The sequence below is a fragment of the Dermochelys coriacea genome, chromosome 6 (genome assembly GCF_009764565.3).
Source record: "Dermochelys coriacea isolate rDerCor1 chromosome 6, rDerCor1.pri.v4, whole genome shotgun sequence".
In the NCBI taxonomy this organism is placed as follows: domain Eukaryota; kingdom Metazoa; phylum Chordata; order Testudines; family Dermochelyidae; genus Dermochelys; species Dermochelys coriacea.
The window spans coordinates 98,521,606-98,546,671 of record NC_050073.1 but is presented as its reverse complement, the minus strand read 5'-3'; the positions used below and the strand labels follow the sequence as shown (position 1 = coordinate 98,546,671).

Here is a 25,066-nt window from a genome sequence, read left to right as displayed (position 1 = left end):
TCTGCCACCCCCTCCAGTTCCAAACTTTCTATAACACCAGCCAGAGCCATAATTCTAGTCTTAGTCGTATAATTAGTCTCCTAGTCCCCCACTGCGTCATGCTGGAGGGAAGTATATAGAACTCTGACATGTCTCTATTTGCTGCGCATTTAATAAACAATAGATCTAATCAACAGTATAGAGCTGGCAGCACACATGGTCTAGTGAATATGGCACTAGACTGAAAGTCAGGAGACCCGTGGTCTGTTTCTGGCTCTGCCGCTCACCTGCTGTGTGACCTTGGGAAAGACATTTTGCATCTCCTTCCCCTTCCACCCTGTGACTGCCTTGTCTCTCTAGACTGTAAATTCTTTGGGGCAGGAAGTCTCTCTTGCTATGTGTTTGTAGTATCTAACATAATCTCTGTAGGGGCCTCTAGGGGTATGGCTACATTGCAATTAAAGATCCATGGGTGACCCATGCAGCTGGCTTGGGCTAAGGGGCTGTTCAACTGTGATGTAGATATTCAGGCTCTAGGACCCTGCGGGGTGGGAGGATCCCAGAGTTTGGGCTGCAACCTGAGCCAGAACGTCTGCACTGCAATTAAATAGCCTGAGCCCCATGAGCCTGAGTCAGCTGGAATGAGCCAGCCACAGGTATCTAATTGGAGTGTAGACATACTCTGAAAATACTGTAATACAAATAAATAATAGTAATCTTCACTACAGAATAAACCAAGCAGGGAATCTAGTCCCACAAATGGGTACGGGGGGGATGCGAACAAGGTAGGATGACAAATGAAAATGAGTGGTGAAGGATGATATGGTAGTGGGGAATTGATTGGATCCTCTAATTGTTTATTTCCAGACTGTTCAACTTGGGGATCTTCTTAGGGGTATACTTTTTATGCAGCAAATGGGATGTTATTTTCTATTAACTGTCCTCCACTGAAACATACTTTCAACCTGAACCTTTTTATTTTTTTAAATGAGGGTTTGTTTGGGCATAGTTCCTATTCTGCTTCCTGTTGTAGAATCATAGGATTGGAAGAGACCTTGAGAGGTCATGAAGTCCAGTCCCCTGAACTCATGGCAGGACTAAGTATTTCTAGACCATCCCCCTACAAGGGGATGAATACACAATCACAGGCCAGGCTTCCATTCATGGATTTTTAACTAAATAAAATTGACACTGACCTACTTATCACTCCTCTAACTTAGATTAAACCAAATTCTCAGGGTTTGTCTACACAGCAAGTTACTGCACAGTAAGCCAGAGTGTGATTCTATAGTAAAACAGCTTGCTGCACAGTAACATCCTGTGTGGACGATGCTCTGAAATTCCTGGAGTGTGGTTTGATGTGCTACTACTTCAAAATATAGTCAGCCAAGCCATACTCCAGGACTTTCAAGTGTGCTGTAGCAATGTCCATGCAGGATGTTACTGTGTAAGCTGGTGGGCTGTAGATTCACACCCTGGTTTGTCACACAGTAACTTGCCCCTAGAGGGTCTGAACACACAAGGTTGAGAAGAGTTGAGATTTCAGCATCTCTCAGGACTTAGCTCATGCATAAGTCAGGATTGTTAATTCTCAACATGGGAGTCTACATTCCACTTTAGCCTTCTCTGGCCCTCTCTTGAAAGATTTGTCCCTCTGTTCAGATGTAGTCCCGGGTCCTGCTCCCAAGCCTAGCTTGGGTTTCACTTTATCTTTCATTATATCTTAGGCGCATCATTAGCATCAGCGCAATTAATAAATCCAGTCTTCTCTAGCTAAAAATAGATGGAACAGTATCATTGTTCAATGGTTCCCAAATCTAGTCTGTCTCTAGGATTTCCTGTTGCACTTGTCTCTGTAGTATCTATCTGTGTTAAAAACCTGCTAAAAGAAATTCACAGCTCAGCAACATGGACAAGAAATGAATCTTGCTTGTATGTTGTTTAATTCTGCCTCATGACTCATTCTTGCTACAGTTAAGTGCGGAATGTTGTACAAAGGCAAATAAGTCTGTCTACTGCATGGTCAGATCCTCAGCTAGTATAAATTGGCATAGTTCCATTGACTTCAATAGAGCTATGACAAATTACACCAACAGAGGATCTTCCTGTAATTTGTGTGTGTGTCTCTCTCTCTTTCTCTCTCTACACATTTCTGCATGAATTGAGGGAGAATTTACAATGGCTAAAATTGGATATGATATGGTATGTATATATACATTTGGAAATAGCCTTAACAAAAGAGTGCAAGGTGAAGAGAGATGACTGAGCAGTGTTCGATCATCCCAAATGAGTACACATAAATAGCTTGATTACTCCACATGTTGCTGCTGTATATTGTGAGTCAAATTGTGGCTTGCTCTGCATAGAACCATGTGCCATCAAACCTATGGCCAGCTGTAGGAGCTTCGGCCCGCCCTAACTTGGGCCCCTCTCCCATATTACAGGTCATTATGACATGTGGTACACAGGGGTCCTGGAGAGATTATGCTTGGATACTCTGCCCTCCTGCTGGGGTTGAGTGGGGTAGCAGGGTGGAGGTAGGGGCTTGGCCATCTCACCCTCTCCGTAGGGAGTTTGCTCTGCAGCCTGAGTGACCTACCCCCAGCCACAGCCCACCGTAGGCACCCCTGCCCCAGTGTTTATAAGTGGATACCCCTAATCCAGCAATGGCTTCTCTTCTCACCTCATCCCTACTTTTTTTTTTAATAGGCTGCACTATGGGTCTTGACCAGAATACTCATAGACCCAAAGACCAGAAGTGGCCATTGACATCATCTAGTCTGATCTCTTGTATAACAAAGGCCAGAAAACTCCTCCAAAATAATTCCTACTGCAGATCTTTTAGAAAACATCCAATCTAGATTTTAAAATTGCCAATGATGGAGAATCCATCATAATCCATGGTAAATTGTTCCAGTGGATAATTGCCTTCACTGTTAAAAATGTATGCCTTATTTCCTTCTGAATTTGTATAGCTTCAGGTTCCAGCATCGGAATGTGTTATACCTTTCTCTGCTAGATTGAAGATCCCACCTATCAAATATTTGTTTCCCATGTAGGTACTTTGATTTGATCAGTCTTTATCTTCTCTTTGTTAAACTAAAGAGATAGATTCAAATTGTTCAATCACTTTAAGATATGTTCTCTAATCCCTTAATCATTCTTATGGTTCTTCTCTGAACCCTCTCCAATTTATCAACATCCTTCCTGATTTGTGGACACCAGAACTGGAGACAGTATTCCAGAAGCAGTCACCCCAGTGCCAACTGCAGAGGTAAAGTAAACTCTCTTCTTACTCAAGATTTCCCCTGTTTATGCATTCCAGGATCATTAATACTTTTGGCTACAGCATTTCACTGGGAGCTCATGTTCCGCTGACTGTCCGCCATGAGCCCCAAATCTCCTTCAGAGTCACTGCTTACTAGGAGAGAATCCCCCATCCTATAAGTGGCCTACATTCTTTGTACACATTTATATTTAGCCATATTAAAATACATTGTTTGCTTGAGCCCAATTTACCAAGCAATCCAGGATGCTCTATATCAGAGATCTGTCCTCTTTCTTATTTACCACCCCCAATGTTTGTGTTATATGCAAATTTGGTCAGTGATGATATGATGATTTCTTCCAGGTCATTGGTAAAAATGTTAACCAGGGTAGGTTCAAGAATCGCCCCAGAAACCCTGTTTGATGATGATTCCTCGTATACAATTACATTTTGAGAGCTTTCAGTTAGCCAGTTTTTAAGCCATTTAATGCATGCCATGTTAATTTTATATCCATCTAGTTTTTTAATCAAAATATCATGAGGTACTGAGTCAAATTACATAAACACTTACTTTCTTCAACCGAACTTGTAATCTCATCACAAAAAGATTAAGTTAGTTTGATTAGGATCTATTTTTCATAAACCCGTGTTGATTGGCATTACTTATATTACCCTCCTTTAAATCCTTATTAATAGAGTCCTGTATCAGCTGCTCCATTATCTTGCCTGGGATGAATGACATACTGTCAGTCTTATAATTACTGGGTCATCCTGCTTACCTTTTTTAAATATTGGCACATCAGCTTTCTTCCAGTCTTGGAACACCATGGAAGTTCCAGAAAATTTATTGAAAATCAACATTAATGGTCCAGCGAGCTCCTCAGACAGCTCTTCTTAAAAACTCTTGAGTGCAAGTTATCTGGACCTGCTGATTTTAAAATGTCTAACTGCTGTTTTACATCCTCCTGAGATACTGGTGGAATGGAAAGTGTGTTATCATATGATATGAGTTTTCCCACAAATACAGAACAGAAATATTTATTGAACACTTCTGCCTTTTTGCATTATTATTGATAATTTTATATTTCCATCTAGTAATATTACTGGGGGGGGGGAGAGGGGAAGTTATACCTATTCCTAGGATGTACCAGTTAGAATTTTGATGTGTATTTGTATCATGGATATCCATGGGCCAACTTAATCCCTAGTGTGAACTCCATTGATATCACAGGAGTCACATCAGGGATGGATTTGGCCCAATTTAGATCCACCTTGATGCAAACAAGTCAATATGAATGCATAAAAATAATTATTAGAGTCAGGCTGGGTAAAAATGGGATCTCTAGAAAATGCTCCATCTCATAAGACACCCCTAGCAACTATATTTCCTGATGACATTAAATAGTCTCCTTTGGGAGGCTTTCATTTCTTTCCACGCTTTGATGTGTCCCTAACTGTAAGTTACCTCACACTCTCTCCCTCTGCAACCCATGTGCCCGGTCACAATGGCTGGAGTGGGGAGGCAGGCCCAGACCTGTGGGACAGGAGCTGCTGCTGCAGGGTGAGCACGGGGCAGACTCGCTCCATTACCCATGCACTGCTGCCCCGCCCTACTGAAGTAGGAGATATGTGTTTTTACCTGTCTCCCACCCTTGGTTTCATGATTTCTATGAGTGCAGCAAAGCCCATGCTAAACCCACCACTGCTGCCCAACCCACTGTTTGCACAGCAAGCTCTCAACATTCTTTCTTATGTTTCCTCTGGAAACACAGGCATGACACTGTCCTGCCAGCTGTTTTGTCCTCCCGCAGTTACTGTGATGTAAAGCTGCAGATCCTGTCTCTCATGGGGAAAGTGTTAGCTTTGAATTGATTACCCAATCAGCAACATGGTTACAGAATGTAATTTTATGAAGAGGATAAAGAGAATTGGCTTCCAAGGTAACACTTTGTGGTTCTAGCAAGTTGCTTCTCTCCTGAAATGTTCACTGTCTCATGATGGTTTGGGAGTCTCAGTGCTTCCTAAAAAAGCATGAACATGACTGTCATGTCATACATATTTGGATACTTCACATTTTGGATGTTCTCCCAGTTTGTGAAAACAACAACTAGACCAATTCATACATTGTTCAATGTGAGCACAACTGCGTTGAAGTCAGTGGAGTTGCCACTGACTTACATCAGGCCTGGATTTTGCTCCGTTTTAGTTTAAGGTTTGAGTCCCAATGTCAGTTATAAATGTATCCAGATATATAGGATTTTCACACTAGGGCTGAATGATTCATTTCTAGTAAATAATATAAACAGCTGTATAGTTGCAGCTTCTCTTTCTGTTTGGGAAATGTCCTCAGGCATTCTGAGATTTTCTCATATTTCAGATTATTCACTGAAATATTGCTATGAATGGGTGCCAGTTCTGCAAGGTCTCAAGCACATGCTTAACGTGACACATTGGGAAAAGTCTCTTTCACCTCAATCATAGAAGATTAGGGTTGGAAGAGACCTCAGTGCGACTATTCACAGTGCATAAAGTGAAGGACACGTGCATATCTTTGCAGGCCCAAGAATCATTCAGAGAAATCATTCATTGAATTATCTTTCCACCCTATAAGTAGTCTCAGTGAATTCAATGGGACTGCTCAGTGTGTAAAGTCTAGCATTGTGCATAAGTCTTTGCAAGATTGGAGCCTTTGTCTAGAGATTGTTCATGAGCACCCATTGTGAGCATTCAGTATTCAAAGTGTGCAATTATAGTTGCATCAGTTAGTTTTAATTGGACACACAGCTCATCTAGGATTGTTTGTGTTCCCTGATTGGCTAAATGTGATTCAAGTTTCTAGCTCCAATAAGTTCAGATTCTCTAATGTTCACTTCAAATTGGCTGGTTTATAGAAGCATTCCAGCCAGAAAGCTCATTTGATAGAATGTTTATGGGAACTGAACACAAAATGGGCATGAATGCAGCCAAAATGACCAATATGGTGACAGGATAAATATTGCCAGAAAAGGGGATTCAGGGTTTTCACCCTGCTGTAACTGATCTTCTAAAACCACCTCCTTAGACCTGACAATCTGGTATTATTCCAACCTTGAAGGGGTGGGGGTGAGATTGGCAACATCAAAGAGAAGGTTGCGCATTTTCCAAAAATCTCCCCCTTTGTCATTGTCAGAAGGACTGATCAGGCCTGATTCTCCATTGCCCTGCACCTTGTGCAATCAGTTACTCTGGCACACAATGGGTATCAATCTTTACCACTCTAATTTGGTAGCACTTTGTACCCGTTGAAGTGACTACACAAGGTGCAGGTCAATGAAGAATCAGACCCATCGGCTAAGATTAGAAGACTATGATGGGCCAAAACTGTAATTAAATCAGGGAGTTATGAAAATAAGGGGTTGTCACCTTCAAATCTGCGTCTATAGCATCACTGCAGCTGCCATAGATAAACACCCAAAGAGAGACAGACAATTTCTTTAGAAAAATGTGTGTGTGCTGTATATAGCTCTAGGATGAAGGGATCCCACATGATTCTGGAAAGCAGGGGATCACCACCCCAAACATCCAATCACCCTTGTCTTATAAAGGGATTAAGTGCATGTTCTCACCACAAGAACACAGAGGAGCCGATTGCCTGATTGGTGGGTATATAAGCTTTCAGGAGAGGCTAGATGAAAAGGAAGAAGGCAAAATCCTGAAAGAATAGTGGGGATTGGCTTCTTGCCACCTCAGCCTGAACACCTTTTTCCTGTCCCTTTAGGAACTTTGGCAGGAGGAAGCTCTGTTCAGACCTTATAAAGGCAGGAAAACGTCCAATTACTTTTGTTTAAGGTATTCCAAGTCTCTTGCTTATCCTACTGCTGCTTCAACCTATCATCTAATAATTAATACTAAAAGGCAGCCAGAGCTTCCAAAATAGCAAAGGTATAACTGTTTCTCATGTAATTAGCGATAGCTGGAGGGACAGATTCACTGCCTAGCTCAGCAGCTGTTCCATTAAACTTCTGCTTCTGTTTAAACAGTCATTTCCCTAAACCTTCCATGCAGGCTTTCCAGATTTCTAAACACTTGCTATGTTTTGTAACCCTAGGTTGTAACAAAAGAGATAACTGTAATTTAAAATAGATGGCTTCACTGTTGCTCGTGACACTTTAATGTACAAACCCTTACTTCATTTGTATCTGAAAAAGAGTAATTCTTGTACTGTTTTGCCCCTTGTGGGACTGTTCTTAAAGCTTTTTTTAATAAAAATACATTTCCAATAAAACTATAATTGAATTAAACTATGTTGTGACCATTGCTCTGAATGTGATACGTTTTCTAAATGGTGGTTTTGATTCCATTTAACGCATTCATTCTGAGGAAACCTCTTTACAAAGGAAATTGAGTGAGTTTGATATCATTACATCTATCAGGCATAAGTGCTGTTACAAAATATATAGTATTATAGCTATATATCAGTGTTCCTTTAAATATGCCATGTGGTACTAGATAATAAGCCACGATTAGTGAATGTCCTGGATAATTAAAATTTCATTCTTAAGAAAGTAGAAGACATTAATGTTGTTGCACGGATTCACAGTTTGAACATCCATCTAGACTGCAACTAGCTTTTGTGTGCATGTGTCTCAGCTTATTCTCCCACTGATTTTTGTTTCAGAGTAGCAGCCGTGTTCGTCTGTATTTGCAAAAAGAAAAGGAGTACCTGTGGCACCTTAGAGACTAACAAATTTATTTGAGCATAACATGAGCCTTAGCTGTAGCTCACGAAAGCTTAAGACAGATTAACGTTTCAGCAGGTGTGCAGGGAGAGAGATGGGCACATGGGGCCTTCCTCCTCCTCAAACTGCCCATCGAAGTAGAGGATCACTTATACTCCCCTCCACTCTTCTGAATGCAGGCACCACTTCCAGCTAGCTCCCATGGGGCCTTAGCCAGGCCCTATCCCAACACATGGCAAACATAGCTAGCCAGCTGTAAGGGGGAGTGCATGCTGCACCTTCTCACATGTGGTATGCTGTTGCTGCCTGGTGGGGAGGTGATGTACTTTCCTGGGCCCTGGGGTAGTTTCACTCTATGCTGTCCCAACAATCTGGCTCTTTGCCTTTGAGGGAAGGTATAGAGTGCACAGGTAGCTGCTGAGGTCAGAATTTCACCCTTAGCTTTGCAGGGTGAACTAGCCTTTGTAACGAATAACTTAATATGATCTAAATCAGACAATTCAGTCTGGTGGCCATAAGTTCCAGGGGGACTTCCTGATCACTAAATCAATAACCAGTTGTTAGTTTTCATCCCCACATGTGCTACATGGCTTATGGCTCTAATACAAGAAAGTATTTCCAGTTTTTCTGCATGACAGGTTTAATTATCTCTAATTTGTTTTTTTTCAAGTGGAATGTTCTCCCATTGTTTATTACAGTAAATTCCAAAGGCACTTGAGGCATTGACTGTATTTCCTTTGTCTAGGGGCTAAATGACGCTGGGTCATAGTGTTGCTTTTCCTGCCTCTCACCAAATAACTCCTACGGCTGACTGCAGTAATGTGTGCCATGTCAATTTGACATTCATTGGGAATATATTGATTTACAAGCTATTCACGGTGCTGATAAAGATCTTTAGCAGTTTCAAATACAAATTGACAGCTAAGTTGCTCTTTAACAATGTTACCAGTGCACTGAAGTCATTGCACTGCAAACTCTGAATCAAGTGATGTTGAAAGAGCATGGTGCAGTAGTTGATGGGAAGGGGAAAGGAGCCCCAGGGCAGGAATACTGGTTAGAAACCAGTGAGGAGAACCAAATGTCCCAATAAATCTACCCATGCTAAATGTTGTTAGTACTGTTCTATGGTCCATGGCCAAAATTTTCAAACTGGGAGCCTAAAATCAGGCTCTGGCAGCCCTATGGGGGCCTCTAAATAGAAATGGCCTGATTATTAAACCTGCTGAGCAACTCACGTGCACTGCCATAGAAAAGGGGCTTGTGTGGAAAGTAAGTCACTTCCATTAAGGTGTCTAAATATGGCTTTAAAAGCCTGACTTCAGGCTCGCAGCTTTGAACACGGAGGCCTCTCTCTAGCTGTTTCCCTGTGTGCTTTTAAGGTCAGTGCTGTTATAATCACAGGAGTGTCACTGTCTTCTGGGTTTGTATATAGCACTACTGCCCCCTCCTTTGGCCCTATTTACAGCACAAGGATAATCTATTTCCATGGCCAAGGGCTGTCCTCTGCTAGGGGCTGTTCCACTAGCCTTTTTATATGATTTCACAGGCAAAGCAGATGAGGGTTGTCTTTCTTCAGGGAAAACCCACAAGGGCTGTGGAAATCTGGATAATGCATGAAGAGGTTGCACTCTTCTCTCTGTCAGTACTGAGACACTGCACAGCTGGACATGTCGTCTTTTGGCTAAGGTGTAAAACTGAGGTCTTGACAATCTGTAGTCACTACATTTCCTGTTGCATTTTTCCTAAGGATAGGGGTATTAACCCAACTTTCCTGCCTAAATCCCAGTTGGGGAATTGCATTCTACCTACCTAAATTTCCCCTTGCACTCTCACTGGCAGTAAGCACTCCTCCTCTCCTGTGTGTCTGGTGCTACTGAATGCTGTTAACCCCTTCCTCCATTTCAGTACCCCGGGGCCTACATCACTGAGAGGGGAAGTGAATTCTATAAAGCCAGATTACGAATCCAGTATTTGTACTAGGGAGCAGTTTCTCACACCGTTAATCCTATTGCCTTCATTTGGATGACTCATGTGAGTAACTGCTCATCAGCATGAGTAAGAAGTTCCCAATCTATCCCATAGTTTATAAAGCATGTTGAGGTCCTCTTGGATGAAAGGTGCTATTCAAGAATAAGAGGAGTAGTAAGGATCTTCTCGGTGTCTAATTTCCCGTTCTACCTTTAAATATCTCTCCCTGCCACGGTTCTTCCATAATTCAGTCACCATATCATTACAAGATGATCGCCAAATTCTAGAACACTGAAACAGGGTTCAAAGCAAAGTCTGCTTGACCTTTGCATGTTAATGATAGATTTGAAGATTACAAATCTGCGTTGTTTTAACTGACAGCACTTGGGGAGCAATCAGTGCATTGACTGAGAAGTGTGCAGTAAAGTTTACTTAGTCCTTGAATAAGCAGTGAACACATCCTTGTCTGCTTGAGTACCTTTCACCCGCACTGGTAATTTTTCATCCCATCGCTTGGATACATATACATGTGTTTTTAATGTGATGTTAATCCTTGAGCTGCAGCAAAATGATTAACCCTTCACCCCAGAATGCCTTGCTACCACATATGTGGCTCTTATGGTATTAAGGAATTAAAGCAATAGTGACTGCTGAAAATATAGGAATACTTTCAAATGGATGGGTGTTTCAAAGTTAGCAAAGGACCAGCCTTCACGGTAAACATGAATGTTTCCTGTCAGAGCATCAATAAATATCAAATATAGCTACCTTTCCTTGCAATACATGTTACACATATAATTATTACTGATGCCTCCAGTTGTTTGGAATTACTCTGTCAATCAAATACTTTCAAGAATAAATGCTTTGCAATTTGCAGCTTTTAGTGTTTATGCTAACACTGGTTTGGAATGTAATTGATAATGAAGCTCAAGTTATGAGATCGAGTTACATATGAATGGAACACATCCTGCTCTGTTTAGTCTCTGATGTGATCTGGGTAAATATATATACACTCAGCTCATGGAGCATGGATTTACGCATTCAGCTTAACAGGAGTTGTAAAACCCTGTCCATCAAGGTGAGGATACATTCCACTATGGGCTATAGTCTCCTCATTCCTGGCATGGAACTCCTGGTGATATCAATAGCAGTTTTGTACAGAGAGTAGAATATCTACTGATTGCTGTTTCCTATTGCCTAAGAATTGCACACACAGGCAATCTGTGCTACAATACTCAGTGATGTTTCTTACCCTGTCCTCTCACCCCACATGCCCCCCTGTTTTGGCTCATCTATATGTTATTTCTTTTATACTTGATTGTAAGCTTTCTGGGGCAGGGACTGTTTTGTTATATGTCAGTACGGTGTCATAATTCAGGGCAACTGCAGCTGTATTTGTCTTTTATGGTCCAGCAAGGACACCCACCTTCAGTCTTCTGTCAGCTCTCTTGGGTGGAGATATCTGTCTCTCTCCCTCTTAACCAGGGTATTACCAGGCTACACAGTTCCGTTCCTATACACACTGTGTTATTCCCCAGCAAGGCATAGAGATGCTACATATAATTCCACAATAATACATAAATATTTGCATTTTTATATAGTGAACTCCTAAAATACTTAAACTATTTTGAATTAAGTTGAACTTAATTACATATGGTTTGTCCAGGATTTTGCCATACCTGTCACATACAGCACCTAGTACAATGGATCCCTCAATTGACTGAGAATTCTAGGTGCTGTTGTACTATAAATGTTAATTTGTTGATGAAGAAGAATGGATTATTGGTTTAGTATTGACTCAATGGTAAGAGGACTGCCTACCGAATCACTATCACCACTTCTTACACTACTCTGGATTTTCCTTGAGGGTTTGGATAGGATTCTCAGCTAAATATTGCCCAGCTCCAATCCTGCATAACCTGTAAGAGATGACACAGTCATGGACCAGATCCTCAGCTGATAGAAATCAGCATAGCTCTATTGAAATTGGAAATGGACTTAAAATGGAGCTATCCTGATCAGAGGCAGATTAAGATTTATTGGCACAAAGAACATTGGGGGTCCCCACCCACACACCTCATGGGGCCCCACCGCCTGCTCCTCCCCTTCCCCCATGGCCCTGCCTCCTGGCCTGGCCGGAAGTCAGGGCATGGTAAGAGCTGCCCAGGGAGCCTGGGCTGCTGTGGGGAGCCCCGGACCCTGCATCTGTCCTGGACAGTGGGCCCTGGAGGGCAGAGACATGGGCTGGTGGCTGCTTTTGGGCACCCCAACTCCTCACCCTGGACAAATGGAGGGTCTGGGGCTCGTGACAGCTGCCCGGGTTGCATAGAAATAAATATGAATGCAAATAAATAGTTCAATGCACTAAAAATGTGGCTATCTTAAAGATGTCATCTTGTCAATAAATGATTTGGTTTTGAATTAATAACCTTGCTGATACTTGTGGCAATAGTTCTGGAGCCTGTACTTTCAGGTGAGTGAGTGTGGACAGCTGCAGCTGTCTGTACAGACAGTGCAGCATTATGTAACTGCAATATTTTGTAATTCATTCTTAATATTATTCAATAAAGCTCTGCACAAACAATCCATCCCACAGGAGGAATATGTGCCAGATGCCAGATGTTAAACAATATTTGCTTCAGATACCAGAGTTCATGAGCTTTTATGTTTGTTAATGTAACGCCATGGAAATTATTTACAAAAAATAAAAGTATAGCAGGGTCAGGTGTTCTTATGGGCAGTTTTCAATGTTATAATCTTTCCTGGAACAGGTCTTTCCTGTTTTTTTCCTAAGCATTGAAATATTGGGAACAATTGTAACTTTACTATTGAACAGAGTCCAACTGTTCTATGATCTGCACCGAAATAAAGACAACGCCAAAGACATCTCAAGTTTCAAAACTTTCCTCCTGTGAGCTGTAGACTACAACCTCCTACTTGGTTCTCCTTTCCCCTTGCATAGTGGTTGCAAAATTGTAGAACAGGTCGCACAGTCATGTGGTGCATATAGGTTGGTTTATAACATAATATCAGAATGAGAAACTATTTTAACTATACTGATTAAAATGACAAAGGTGGTATGCCCACTATTATTGACCGTTTGTATTACTATAGTGCCTAGGAGCCCTAGAGGTGGACCAGGACCCCACTGTGATTTTTAGATGTAGTGTACTAGGTCTTAAAGTCAGAGACCCACTGCCTGGCACATTCTCATAGACTTAAGACGCTTTGAAAAGGTCCTGCGATGCCATGGGCTCTGTTGTCCACAATATGCTGAAGGTATCTAGTTCTATCTCCTTGGCAGTAGATATGACAATGGCATCACAAAGCCTGCACAAGGTCAGTGCTCAGATGAAGAGCAGCTGGCTTGTACTGAATCCAAAGAAGACTTAAATGATACCGTTAAGCAGTGCCAGAACCATGGCACTGACCTCTCCATCAACCTATCCTCCATTAATCAAGATGGTATGACATCTCATGATTTTCCTGGTTTCATCACTAATCCTGGATGCCCAGGCAGAAACAATGGCAAGAAACGCCTTCTTCCACGTCCTTCTTGCGAAGAAACTGCACCTGTTCCACTCAGATGATTATCTTCCCCCAGTGACCCATACGTTTGTCATTCTCTAGGGCTGAAGATGGAGCCAAGATGGAAACTCCAGCTTACACAGAACCCAGTGTCCAGCCTTGAGAACAAATCACATCACTGTCCCACATGCCCTGCCCTCCACATCCCATCCAGTTCCTGGCCAATGCCAATTTGAGAGCTTGAAGAAGGCCCAGCTACCTCAGAGACAACCCTGCCATTCACAACACATCAGTACAGCTGAATAGTGTATTAGATTTGTGTTCCAGAAGTACTGCAGTATTGAATATCTGGCTGCCATTACAAACAGTAACTAGAAATCTCAGTGAGAAATGTCAGGAAAGTATTAAATTAAATACATACTTGAAAAAAGGAAACTCAAAGGTAATAGCCTCTGGTTGAATTATGACAGCTCTATATAATGAAGGGTATGACCCACAACCTGTGTCTGGGGGAGAAAAGGTTTAAACTCTCAATGAGCAGAGAAGGGGAGCCAGGTGTCTGTTAAACTGCAAAGGTTGCACTGGGGTGGAAAAGGCGGAATCCAGCAGAGATTATTCTTCATTAGGACAGGCAGGATGAAGAGATGCAGTTTGGGGTTCCTCCCAATGAGAACTCAAGGGAAAGAGTCTGGCTGAAGAAGTTTTTATGGAATTGAAAGACTCCAGCTGCAGAAGCTGGCTGCAAGGAAGATGTATTAACTCCGTACAGGCGCTGGCTGAAAATAACTTATATTCTGCTGTTTAAAGACCTTGCCTGCTGGGCACTTTTCTCTCTCAGAAGGCTATGGATAAGATAGCTTTCTTTAATGGCTAAGCATAGACCTGGGCCAGGCACCCTTTGCTGTGTGTCCCTGCAGAGCCCTAGTTTTAAATCCTGAAAGCTGGACAAGGAATAGATGCTGATGGTTGTCAGCTGACTATGCCAGAATATACAGGACTGTAGTTGGTTTAACACTGATCATCAGTACAAGAACTTAATTATCTCCTGGAGCTGAAATATTTCAGAAACATTAACCCTTCAGACACTGTGTTTTAATATGGCTAAATATAAATGTATACAAGAATGTAGGCCATACTTACAGAATGGGGGATGCTATCCTATGAAGCAGTGTCTCAGAGATTAAGACACATGGCAGACATGAACATGAGATCCCAGTGAGATGTTGTAGCCAAAAGGGCTAATGCCAACCTGCATAAACAGAGGAAATCTTGAGTAAGTAGAGAAATTATTTTACCTCAGTATTTGGCATTGGTGTGACCACTGTTGGAATACAGTGTCCAATTCTGGTGTAGTCAGTTCAATAAGGATGTTGATAAATTGGAGATGGGTTCACAGAAGACCCTTGAGAATTATTAAAGGATTAGAAAACATGCCTTACAGTGATAAATTCAAGGAGCTCAATCTATTGATCGTAACAAAGAAAGTTCAGAGGTGACTTGACTACAGTGTATAAGTACACAGGTGATAAGTACTCCAGTACGCAGATGATTGTGCTGTAGTTGCACACTCAAAGGAGGATCTTCAACCAGCCCTGAATTGCTTCTTTGGAGCTTACAAACGCCTAGGGATAACTCTGAACATCGGCAAAACAAAAGTTCTTCACAAGCCCCGTCCCTGCTCCATCATCAGACCCAGGAGGGAAGATCTATACTGACAAAGAAGATCTGAAAAATGTAGAATACTTTGCCTATCTTGGCAGCTATTTCTTACAGAGGGCAGATATAAACATCGAGATTCAGCACAGAATTCGCTGTGCCAGCCTTGCCTTTGGCAGACTGTCTCACGGGGTGTTCAACAATCACAACATCAGAATTTGTACTAAACTTTTAGTTTATAAAGCAGTGGTAATCCCAACTTTCCTCTACAGCTGTGAAAATTGGGTGACCTACAGAAAACACCCGAAAAACCTGGAATGCCAGCACCGGCACTTTTTTCTGAAGATCAGCAACATCAAGTGGGAGGATCCTCACACCAATGTCAGTGGCCTCACAGATGCCTACATCTTCAGTGTTGAGGCCCTGATTATCCAGCACCAGCTGAGGTGGAACGGGCACTGTGTGCGCATGCCTGATGTACGCTTACCAAAACAACTGCTGTATGCCCAACTCACCAAAGGAGAAAGGAAACGAGGAGGCCAAAAGAAACGCTTTAAAGACACCTTCAAGGTAAACATCAAGAGATGTCAAGTATCAGGGTGTAGCCATGTTAGTCTGTATTCACAAAAACAACAAGGAGTACGGTGGCACCTTAAAGACTAACAGATTTATTTGGACATAAGCTTTCGTGGGCTAGAACCCACTTCATCGGATGCATGGAGTGAAAATTATAGATTCGGGCATTATTATACTGACACATGAAGAGAAGGGAGTTACCTCACAAGTGGAGAACCAGTGTGGATGGGGCCAATTTGATCAGGGTGGATGTAGTCCACTCCCAATAATAGATGAGGAGGTGTCAATTCCAGGAGAGGCAAAGCTGCTTTTGTAATGAGCCAGCCACTTCCAGTCCCTATTCAGACTCAAATTAATGATGTTAAATTTGCAAATGAATTTTAGTTCTGCTGTTTCTCTTTGAAGTCTGTTTCTGAAGTTTTTTTGTTCAAGTATAGCTACTTTTAAATCTGTTATAGAATGTCCAGGAAGATTGAAGTTTTCTCCTACTGGGTTTTGTATGTTACCATTCCTGATGTCCGATTTGTGTCCATTTATGCTTTTACGTAGAGACTGTCTGGTTTGGCCAATGTACACGGCAGAGGGGCATTGCTGGCACATGATGGCATATATCACATTAGTAGATGTGATGGTGAATGAGCCTCTGATGGTGTGGCTGATGTGGTTAGGTTGTCTGATGATGTCGCTAGAGTAGATATGGGAACAGAGTAGGCAACAAGGTTTGCTACAGGGATTGGTTCCTGGGTTAGTGTTTCCGTGGTGTGGTGTGTAGTTGCTGGTGAGTATTTGCTTCAGGTTGAGGGGCTGTCTGTAAGCGAGGACTGGCCTGCCTCCCGAGGTCTGTGAGAGTGCAGGATCATTTTTCAGGATAGGTTGTAGATCGTTGATAATGTGCTGGAGAGGTTTTAGCTGGGGGCTTCACATGATGGCCAGTGGTGGTCTGTTATTTTCTTTGTTGGGCCTGTCCTGGAGTAGGTGATTTCTGGGTACCTATCTCACTCTGTCAATCTATTTCCTCACTTCCCCAGGTGGGTATTGTAGTTTTAAGAATGCTTGATAAAGATCTTGTAGGTGTTTGTCTCTGTCTGAGGGATTGGAGTAAATTCGGTTGTAGCTTAGGGCTTGGCTGTAGAAAATGGATCGTGTGATGTGCTCTGGATGGAAGGTGGAGGCATGTAGATAAGTATAGCAGTCAGTAGGTTTCCGGTATAGGGTGGTGTTTATTTGACCATCACTTATTTGCACTGTAATGCAAATCAAGAGATGTGGCATTAACACCGTACCCTGGGAGACAGCAGCCCAGGATAGGGATAACTGGCGAAGAATTGTCAGAGAGGGAACGTCCACTTTTGAGGAAAATTGCCTTGCCCTGGTTGCAGAAATATGCTAGAAAAGAAAGACAACTGTCATGCAGCAATCGTGACCCAATCCCATCTTTCAACACCACCTGCAATGTCTGCCAACGAGCCTGTGGCTCAAGAATCAGACTCTTCAGTCACCAAAGGACCCATGAAAAATAAAACCTGTGAAAGAGATCATCCCTGACCCCAAGGGATCGCGGATGACAATAAGTACCTACATGGGGAACAACTATCTAATAATAGGCTCTTCAATCTAGCACACAAAGATATAACGTGATCCAATGGCTGGAAGTTGAAGTTGAAATTCTGACTGGAAAAAAGGAAAAAAAAAATTTAACAATCAGAGTAAACAACCATTATAACCACTTATTAAGGGTCATGGTGGAGCCTTCATCACTGACTATTTTAAAATCTAGACTGGATGTTTTTCTAAAAGATCTGCGCTAGAAATTATTTTGGGGAGTTCCCTGGCCTGTGTTACACAGGAGGTCAGGCTAGATGATCACAGTGGGCCCTTCAGGCCTTGGAAACTATGAAATCAACTGTTAGTTGTCATGAACAGTGAAAATATATTGTTCAACTCAATTAATTTAAAGTGATGTCTTGAAAGATTTATTTAAAGTAAGCTACAGACAAACAGATGTTTTAGAAACAGTAGCAAATTACTTTTATGCCTTTAAAATATTGTAGCATATTAGCTAGCGTGCCCTCTGCTGGAGAGAACAAGGGTCGCTCAATCATCTGGCAGTTGGCTCTGTACTGGTGACAGAGATTAAGAGCCTAGGCTTTTGGAGTAGGAAGAGCTGAGGCTCTGAAATTTCATGTGGCCATGCACATAGCATGGTGACAGATATGATATTCGTAGTTGGCATCAGATCTGTGACAATATGAATTTTAAATATTCTAGGACTGGGGGCTATAAAAGCGCTATAGTTCAGCTGCATTTAGTATGATCACTCAAAATTTGGAGACTTTTTTGAACTTTCCAAGTTCCTAGATTATGCAGAATTGCAGTGGAAATCCTGAGTGCCTGGTGTCTCTATTTTCCATTTCTACAGCTGAAAATTCCACAAGTAGAGCCTCTCTCAAGGGATTTTGTCATTTCTGGTTTTGAACCTTGCCAGAACTGGGAGGGAGGAAGGGGAAGTGGGGGAAAGAGGGGACCTATGTAAACACTGAACCTATGTAAACATTTTGGAATCTCACAAAACATTCAGCAAGTGACTGAGTCTAGAAATGAGCAAATGTTCCTGGGGAAAATTCTGAGTAACTGCTTCACTGTAGATTTCAGAGTAGCAGCCGTGTTAGTCTGTATTCGCAAAAAGAAAAGGAGGACTTGTGGCACCTTAGAGACTAACAAATAAGCGAAAGCTTATGCTCTAATAAATTTGTTAGTCTCTAAGGTGCCACAAGTACTCCTTTTCTTTTTTCACTGTAGAGATTGTGAAGTATTTTATAGACCCGGGAGCTTTACGGTACAGGGCCTAGCACAATGGGGAGCTGTTTCCTGACTGGGGCCTCTGGGCATTATAACAATATAAATAATGATTCACTCTGCCCTAAATATTCTCTTCTATAGAGGTTTGATTGCACTCCTCACCATAGCATGTGGGCCCAATCCTGATAATAAGGGCCTAATCCCAGTCCCAATTCGTTCATGGGGAATGTTGCCATTGACTTCAGTGGGAAGCAGGATGGGCACCTAAGTGCCACAGTAACGGGGAAGCCAATTTAATGAAATGGGGCCTGAGTTTTGGCCCTGTGAGAAATCCCATGAGCAGCCACACCTGTGAGGAGCTGCGGGGTCCGCCTCGCAGACGGGAATTTACCAGGGGAGCCAGCTCCCTCCTCTCCTCACAAGAGCGATCAATCACTCACCGAGGGGAACCGCTCCACGGAGGGAGGACACCTGAGCTTTACAGCGGGCCGGGACTGCGAGCTTGGACACTCCCTCGTTGGCAGCCTGGACTTGTCAAGCGTTAGGCCCCAGGGGAAAGGCTGCTGCAGCCGGCGTGAAGGAGAGCCCCGGGCAGGTAAGGAAGCCAGTGCCTCGGGGAGACGAGCGACGAAGGCGGAGAGCCGCGGCACCGGAACCGCTCTCGGGGGGAGCGGGGCTGAGCCCAGCCCCCAGCTGTGTTGCGGGAGCCGGCGAGGGAAGCCCCGGCAGTTAAAGCTTAGAGCCAGCTGCGTACAGGAGGGGCGGGGAGAGGCTGAAGCTGGGAGGGAACCGCACCGAGCCTGCAGGTAGCGGGGGCAAGGTCCAGGAGCGGGGTGCCGGGGGTAGGAGGCAGCTGTGCGGGGCGGCGAGGGCGCGCGCCGGGGAGAGCAGGTGCAAGCGCCGTCCGCTCGGCAGCATGGCGAGGGAGCCCGGCACCCAGCGGCCAAGTGCCCTGCCCGCCCGGAGGAAGCTCCGCAGCGGGTGGGCCAAGCCCCGGCCCCTGTGAGGAGGGGAAGAGGTTGGCGGCGGGTCTCTCACGCTGGTCCGCCCCCAGCCTCTGCCTGGCCCCGGCGCCCTAGGGAGCCGTCAGGAGTCTCCAGCGGGGCCGCTCCGCTGCGCCGCCCGTCGGGAGGAGGATGAGGAGCCGCCCTGCCCCGGCGGAGACTGCCGAGGTAAGCAGCCCAGGCCCCGGGACTGCCAGCGGCATCGGCGCGGGGTCCGAGCGGGAACCCCAGCAGCTGGCGCCCGGGGGGGGTCCCTGCGGGGCAGCGCCTCCCTTTGGGATTTTCGGCGCACTCTCGCCTGGCGCGGGGGATCTTGCTGGCCTGTTTGAGGCGGCGCTAAAGTTCCGGGCTCTCCCGCGCTCCGCCTGTCCCAGCCTCGCCGGCCCTTTTAACTCTCCAGGGGATGCGGCAACGGGTTAAAGGGTTTCCCTGTGGCGCTAAACCTAACCGCAAAGCGCAGCGGAAGCCCCTAACTGCAACTTGACCCCTCTGTAGGGGGCTAGCAGCAGCATGCGCTCGGTTACTTACCCAGTCTGAAAACCCGGGCGGAGGCCTTCTGAGCGCGGGCTCCCTTTAAAACAAACCACTCGGTGTTAGGGAATGAAGTTGCTCTGTCCTTCAAAGGCCTAATAAAGAAAACCTCCTAGGCAGCCTCAACCCCGTGTCTTGCCTTGTTGCACCCTAACATTAGGGAAAGTATCCAGGGCGCTACATTGCGATATTGCCCTCTCTGTGCCAGATGCAGCCAGCCCGCTCTCCTTGGCAAATTGCAGGAGCGAGTTGGCCATCTAGCTGCATAACCGATAAAGCACTTATTTTGAAGGGGTGTCTGACAGTCCCCACAGTCGGAGTGGTGGGCTCTAGACACAATTGAGTTGATGCCCCCCCCCCCTTATGTAATCGCTAATCTGAAGACTAAAGTTTAGCTCTGCAGGTTTCACAAGCACTACATTATTGTAAACCCACACTGCCACAGCAACATGCTCTGTAATTCATGCTGTGTCTGGCTATTGCAACAAGTGTTACCTAAGAGTGACTAGGAACAGAGTTAGGAGAAGGTGTTTGAAGAAATTCTGATTAGGGCCTTTAACTGTAACCATTTGGTTTGTTAAGAGCTGATTGGGGTGTGAATTGACATATATGTATATAAACCTAATGCACATACAAAATCTAAAATATTAGAGTGCAGATTATCATTCCATGCTGATATATACAAGGCTCCTGTGCAAGCAAAGCAAACTAATGCACTGATCCTGCAAACTGTTGTGTATGGTTAACTTTATGTATGAGACTGTTCGTGTGTAAAGTTAAAGACACACACAAGTGTTTGCTAGATCAGGGCATTAGTTTTTATAAAATCACTGAATCTTTGTCACTTTTGCTAATGGGATAAAGGGAGTTCCGTGTAATTTCAGCTGGCAAAGTATCAGTTGTAAACATTAGTAATGGCTAATGATCTGCTCATGAGAGGGGCTGAGCACCCACAATTTCCGTTGACTTGAGTGGAAGTCAAATTGAGTCAGTGGGATTCTGAAGGGATCCATCTGCATGCAACAGTTTGCAAGACTGGGGCTTTTGTTTTTATTATGATCATATTCGTTTTAAGTTGACAGTGTCCTATTAAAAATCTGCTCGCAACAGGTCTTTCCTTCAAGTTACAAACAGCCAAGAATGGAGCTCGATGGTGGAAGTAGTTACTACATTCAACCATAGAAGTATTACCTTTGCATAAACTATGCCATAGTCCAGTTGTAATCCCATATATTCAGAATTCTCACATTGAACCAGTTACTAAACCATCAGTACTGTATGAAGCTGTTTGACTTAAAATGAAAATATTTCATGTAAACCAAGACTGATTATGACCAAAATTCAACTGGATATTGTTAATTCTTAAATTCACACAAGGAGCATTGTAACTAATCTAATCACTTGCGGAGGAGCTCTTTACAGAACTAGTCGTTTAGCCAAACCACAAACAAAAGTAGAGTATTGTCAATTGAGGCATCTCTCTCTTATTAGCAATAGAACACACCTCAAATCAACATATTCTAAGTTATAATATGCTTTGTCTATTAACTCTGGTCTATTAAACTCCAAGTATCATTTGTGAATTAGAAGTGGCTTCAAAACATCCTGTTCTAAAGCCAGGCTGTACTTTTGTTAATGCATTCTGTGTGCTTGAGTTACTGGGTATGTTCAAAGAAAAAGAGTACTTGTGGCACCTTAGAGACTAACAAATTTATTAGAGCATAAGCTTTCATGAGCTACAAGTAGCACTGTAAGAATAAAGATAGGTTGTAATTAAGCTCATCTTATAACTTTCTTTAAGCATTAGGCATGCTGCCATACTGAAGGCAACACAGTTCACTAGTTAAGAATGAAAGGGCAAATATTGTGGCACTGAATCTCCTTTAATTTACACTGGTGTAAATTGGCAGTAACTCCGCTGAAGTCAATGGAGTTGTAACAATGAGAGGAGGAGAACTAGGCCCTGGACTTTCCTCACTAGCAAATCTAGCAACCAATAGTAGAAGTAATTTGTGTTCAAAGATGTTCATTCCTGCACTCTGGGCTAAACTGACAATAATACTCTTTTAATTTGGACTTTGCTTAATTGAGATGGCACTGGTTATTTCAATTAACCAGTGGGTCTTGTCTGACCGTTAGCAAAACTACTCATTCCCTTCTTTCTTTAGGCTTTTATTTAATTTTGCAACCTACCTAACTGTATTTAGAGCAAGTTAGTACATTTCTTCAGATGCCTTAAATCTGGTAAATATCCTCACTCTAATCTTCCTCAGACAAATCCCTAACTCCCCAAACACAGAATTTGGGACCTGTTCCTTTTGAAGTCAAGGGTCAAACTCTCACTGACTTCAAAGAGAGCTTTGTGTTCAATCCTGTTATTCTCCCAGTGAATAATACTACTTGATTTCCCTGGTAGCCTGATGGTTGCATCAATGGATGATCCCCCTCTTCCTCCAGCCATCTAGATGGTGAGAGAATTGTTCATGATAATGGGGAGGTGTTACAATTTAAAATGTTCTAAATATATTTTATTTGGATAGCAAACACACATCTAAGATTTTCATTGGGACCCTTAGAGAGAAGAATCAGCGATTGGGGATACATAATGAACTCCGAATACATTTTATATAAATACGAGAGGCAGTGGCTTTAAAGTAAGAGTGTGTGTGTGTGGATTCTGAATAAGAATCTGCTTATGGATTTCCCAGAGGTCCTGATCCTGCAAATAGATAAGCACATGCTTAACTTTACTCATAGGAGTAATTCCATTGAACTCCCAAGATTTACTCATGTGAATATAGCGGCAAAGAGTCCTGTGGCACCTTATAGACTAACAGATGTATTGGAGCATAAGCTTTTGTGGGTGAATACCCACTTTGTCGTCATGTGAATATAGTTAATCATGAGCATAAATATATGTAGGATTGGAGCCTAAACTAGGAGGAGAGTTAGATCCTGGGTTTGGTTTGAACCTATCGGTATTGCATAATGTCTCCTAGCTATGTTAGCACATCAGAACATACAGAATTAGCTAGGTTACATCTCTTCTGCTTAGTATGTGTGTTTGTCTGACTGTCATCTTAGCTAGGTGTTACCTTGTCAGTGCTTTATTATTATTATTATTATTAAAAACCCTAAAACCACCCTCACTATAAATGCTGATGCTTATCTTCTCTCTGGATTGCACCCTTGCTTTTGTTCTGAAATTCTGTCCTCTAGTGAAAATTGAAAATATTTGACCAGCCCTAGTGAAGATTCATTTTCATGAGCTGTCTGTCCACCAAAAATATCATAAAGGTATGTCTACGCTACGAAATTAGGTCGAATTTATAGATGTCAGTTTTGTAGAAAGCGTTTTTATACCGTCGAGTGTGTGTGTCCCCACACACATGCTCTAAGTGAATGTAGTTGGCGGAGTGTGTCCACAGTACCGAGGCAACCGTCGACTTCGGGAGCTTTGCACTCTGGGTAGCTATCCCACAGTTCCTGCAGTCTCCGCAGCCCATTTGAATTCTGGGTAGAAATCCCAGTGCCTGATGGGGCTAAAACATTGTCGTGGGTGGTTCTGGGTACATATTGTCAGGCCCCCATTCCCTCCCTCCATAAAAGCAAGGGCAGACAATCGTTTTGCACCTTTTTTCTTGAGTTACCTGTGCAGACACCATACCACGGCAAGCATGGAGCCCGCTCAGCTAACCGTCACAGTATTCAGAGTAGCAGCCGTGTTAGTCTGTATTCGCAAAAAGAAAAGGAGTACTTGTGGCACCTTAGAGACCAACAAATTTATTAGAGCATAAGCTTTCGTGAGCTACAGCTCACTTCATCGGTAATGCATCCGATGAAGTGAGCTGTAGCTCACGAAAGCTTATGCTCTAATAAATTTGTTAGTCTCTAAGGTGCCACAAGTACTCCTTTTCTTTTTGCGTCACAGTATGTCTCCTGGGTGCTGGCGGATGTGGTACTGCATTGCTACAGAGCAACAATTTATTGCCTTTTAGCAGCAGACAGTGCAGTAGGACTGGTAGCCGTCGTCGACGTAGTCCTGGGTGCTCTTTTAACCGGGCGCCTGGGCAAACATGGGAGTGACTCAGCAAGGTCATTTCCCTTGTTTTGTCTCATGGCGATTGAGCCCTACTGGCAGTGCACTGTTTATTAATCTGCAGCTAGCAGAAGACTATGGCCAGTAATCCTACTGCACTGTCTTCTGCCGAGCACCCAGAAGATGACGATGGCTAGCGGTCGAACTGCACAATCTGCTGCCAGCAAGATGTATAAAGATAGATGAAGTGGCTCAAAACAAGAAATAGACCAGATTTGTTTTGTATTCATTTTCTCCTCCCTCCCTCTGTGAAATCAACGGCCTGCTAAACCCAGTTTTGAGTTCTGTCCTTGAGGTTTTGAGTTCTATCCTTGAGGGGGCCATTCAGTTTCTCACAAAGCCACCCCCTTTGTTGATTTTAATTTCCTGTAAGCCAACCCTGTAAGCCATGTTGTCAGTTGCCCCTCCCTCCATCAGGGCAACAGCAAATAATCGTTCCGCACCTTTTTTCTGTGCAGACGGCATACCATGGCAAGCATGGAGCCCGCTCAGATCACTTTGGCAATTAGGAGCACATTAAACACCACACGCATTATCCAGCAGTATATGCAGCACCAGAACCTGGCAAAGCGAAACCAGGCGCGTAGGCCACATCAACACGGTTATGAGAGTGATGTGGACGTGGACACGGACTTCTTTCAAAGCATGTGCCCTGGCAATGTGGGCATCATGGTGCTAATGGGGCAGGCTCATGCGGTGGAACGCCGATTCTGGGCCCAGGAAACAAGCACAGACTGGTGGGACTGCATAGCATTGCAGGTCTGGAACGATTCCCAATGGCTGCGAAACTTTCGCATGCGTAAGGGCACTTTCATGGAACTTTAACTTGCTTTCCCCTGCCCTGAGGTGCAAGAATACCAAGATGAGAGCAGCCTTCACAGTTGAGAAGCGAGTGGCAATAGCCCTGTGGAAGCTTGCAATGCCAGACCGCTACCGGTCA

At 43.5% G+C, this 25,066-nt stretch overlaps 2 protein-coding genes across 3 annotated transcripts in view; one reads left to right on the top strand and one right to left on the bottom strand.

Annotated features, from left to right (window-relative positions):
• Positions 1 to 17,085: 17,085 nt before the first annotated feature.
• LOC119857335 (protein IQ-DOMAIN 14-like) lies at positions 17,086 to 20,284 on the bottom strand. Its single transcript, XM_038406102.2, has 3 exons — positions 20,167 to 20,284; positions 18,933 to 19,525; positions 17,086 to 17,364 (listed from the first exon to the last, which is right to left on the bottom strand). The coding sequence occupies exons 1-3, from the start codon at positions 20,282 to 20,284 to the stop codon at positions 17,308 to 17,310; spliced, it is 768 nt and encodes a 255-aa protein (XP_038262030.1). The 3' UTR covers positions 17,086 to 17,307.
• The window catches only part of TC2N (tandem C2 domains, nuclear), a 51,774-nt gene continuing 45,661 nt past the window's right edge, over positions 18,954 to 25,066 (top strand). Inside the window, exons 1-2 of one of the 2 annotated variants that reach the window (XM_043516658.1) lie at positions 19,511 to 19,560; positions 19,609 to 19,664. The gene's annotated coding sequence lies outside the window, so the exon portion shown is untranslated. Of the gene's footprint in view, positions 19,088 to 19,510; positions 19,561 to 19,608; positions 19,665 to 25,066 lie in introns of those variants that run through there. The other variant, XM_038405649.2, reaches the window with a different exon arrangement.